The sequence below is a fragment of the Euprymna scolopes genome, chromosome 19 (assembly GCF_053919585.1).
Source record: "Euprymna scolopes isolate OS-2025 chromosome 19, ASM5391958v1, whole genome shotgun sequence".
In the NCBI taxonomy this organism is placed as follows: domain Eukaryota; kingdom Metazoa; phylum Mollusca; class Cephalopoda; order Sepiida; family Sepiolidae; genus Euprymna; species Euprymna scolopes.
In genome coordinates, this window is record NC_136500.1 from 114839866 (window position 1) to 114841864 (window position 1999).

Consider the following 1999-nt stretch of genomic DNA (forward strand, 5'->3'; position numbering starts at 1 on the left):
GGATTAGTCAAATTACTGCGCTTATCTTGGGTGTTATTCATACAGCAATTTGGCCGATGTAAACTCCAACCTTCTTCGTGTATCTTGTCGAATTCGGGAATATTTCTGTCGAATTCGGCCGAAACGTTGTGTGAACAACACTCAAGATGAGAACAGTAGTCCGAATAATCCAAATTGTCAATCCTCATCTCAAAAAATCAGAAATAATAATAATAATAATAATAATAATAATAAAGACTTATCATGTTTAGTTATGCAAGAAGAACGTTTCATAAGATATATCACAGTTTATGGAATTTCGAATGGAATTAAAGCGGAATAAATAATGATTGTGCTTGTGACGGGTACGTCATGTTAGAACATATATTTGGACTTACATATTGGTGAGCTCAATAAGTGCCTCAACAACCCGTGTTGAGAAAAGATGTTGTGTCCGTCAATCTAAAGAGTAGCTCAATTTCCACTTACAGATTTGTGTATCGTTTATATTTTATTTATTTATTTATTATTTTTTGTAGATCATGATGCCGGTATGTGTGGAATGGTTGTGCCGCTATTTGCGTAAAGTCTGTGTAAGTGACGTATGCGAGAATAGTTTACTGGACCCAGGATTCGCGAACGGTAAACGAGACGGATCATAAAAACACTGGTCACATGACCACCGATTGAAAATTAGTTGATGCCGATCTGTGGTAGCGCACTGGTTCGCACCTGCCATGGGTACAGAAGTGTCTTTGACTGAAGGAGGCAGTGTTAAAGGCATGGGGCCAAGGGCTGTAAGTCCGGGTAACGACAAATTTGATGCCTGGCCCACGTGAAGATGCGGCATGAATTGTGATGGTGCTACGTTTATGGCATTCGTCGCTAAACTGTATCCTGGGTGAGCAAGATGATCTGGTTGAAGAGGGGTTAGTGCGGGACAAGGATACGGGAACGGTGTTTGGTGTCGACTTGGGATCAGTCTGGGTGGTGGACTGGAGGCCACTTTTCCAGTAGGTGTGGACGAAGATGCGATGCATGGCGAGAGGGAGGATGTCGATGAAATTGAAGGGGAAGATGGAGATGACGACGACAATGTCGGTAACGAATGCGACGGCGAAGATATTGATGATGATGAGGAGGAGGAGGAGGATGAGGACGAAGATGATGGTAATAATGTTGATGGTGATGCTAGTGATAAGACAGGTGCTGTCAGTAACGGGGAAGGGGGGCAGGAAGATTTTAATGATAAAGAAACCGCTGATGTCGCAACAGGTGTGGAAGGTCCTTGGATTCCCCTCGACTGGTAAATCTCGTTGACTAATTTTTTCATCTCTTCAAGGGAATTGTTTAGCATTAGAATATAGTTCTTGGCCAGCAGCAAGGTAGCGATCTTTGATAGTTTTCGGACTGACGGCCCGTGAGCGTAGGGCATCACTTCTCGCAAACCGTCTAATGCTGAATTCAGATCGTGCATCCGTCGTCTTTCTCGGCTGTTAATTTTAAGGCGCAAATGTTGCAGTTCGTGGTCATCTATGGCCTCGTTCGGCACCACAGGAGGCCCCCGTTTTTTGGATTTGTTGCAGCCTTGACCACCTTTCTCTAAAAACGAACTCTTGTCATAGGCTGCGGTTGTTGATAAAGAAGGTGCCGTCGCTAAATCATAATCGTCATCCTGGTTTGAATCTGCTTCCGCCATTGCGGTAACTTGTTGAATCTCACGTTTCATTAGTATTCCCGAGCGGCGGTATCGATCCACTTCGCGCATCCTCTTAGTGTGATTAGTCCCTTGGCGTTATCAGTAGAAGATGCTGAAACCTTTATTAAGCGTCCTTGTTACAGCAAAGGTAAATAAACAGTTTTTAAATAAGTCCACGCTTTGTTGGCCGTCTTCAATTTCATCGTTATGTTTATTGCACTATTCGTTTTTCTCCCTGTTTAAACAACTTAATGTCCATACGTATCCATTCGTCATAAGTCTTTGCCCTGTTGCACCTTTTTATTATTCATATCGAAATAT

General features: G+C 42.9%; 1 protein-coding gene across 1 annotated transcript; it reads right to left on the reverse strand.

Moving 5' to 3' along the window:
• Nucleotides 1-220: 220 nt before the first annotated feature.
• On the reverse strand, nucleotides 221-1738 carry LOC145240173 (uncharacterized). Its single transcript, XM_080103761.1, has one exon. It carries the CDS (start codon nucleotides 1706-1708, stop codon nucleotides 554-556), a length of 1155 nt encoding a protein of 384 aa, XP_079959887.1. The 5' UTR covers nucleotides 1709-1738; the 3' UTR covers nucleotides 221-553.
• Nucleotides 1739-1999: the final 261 nt, after the last annotated feature.

Excerpts from the sequence above, each read along its gene's own strand:
- LOC145240173 (XM_080103761.1), bottom strand. The coding sequence starts at position 1,708 with ATGAAACGTGAGATTCAACAAGTTACCGCAATGGCGGAAGCAGATTCA.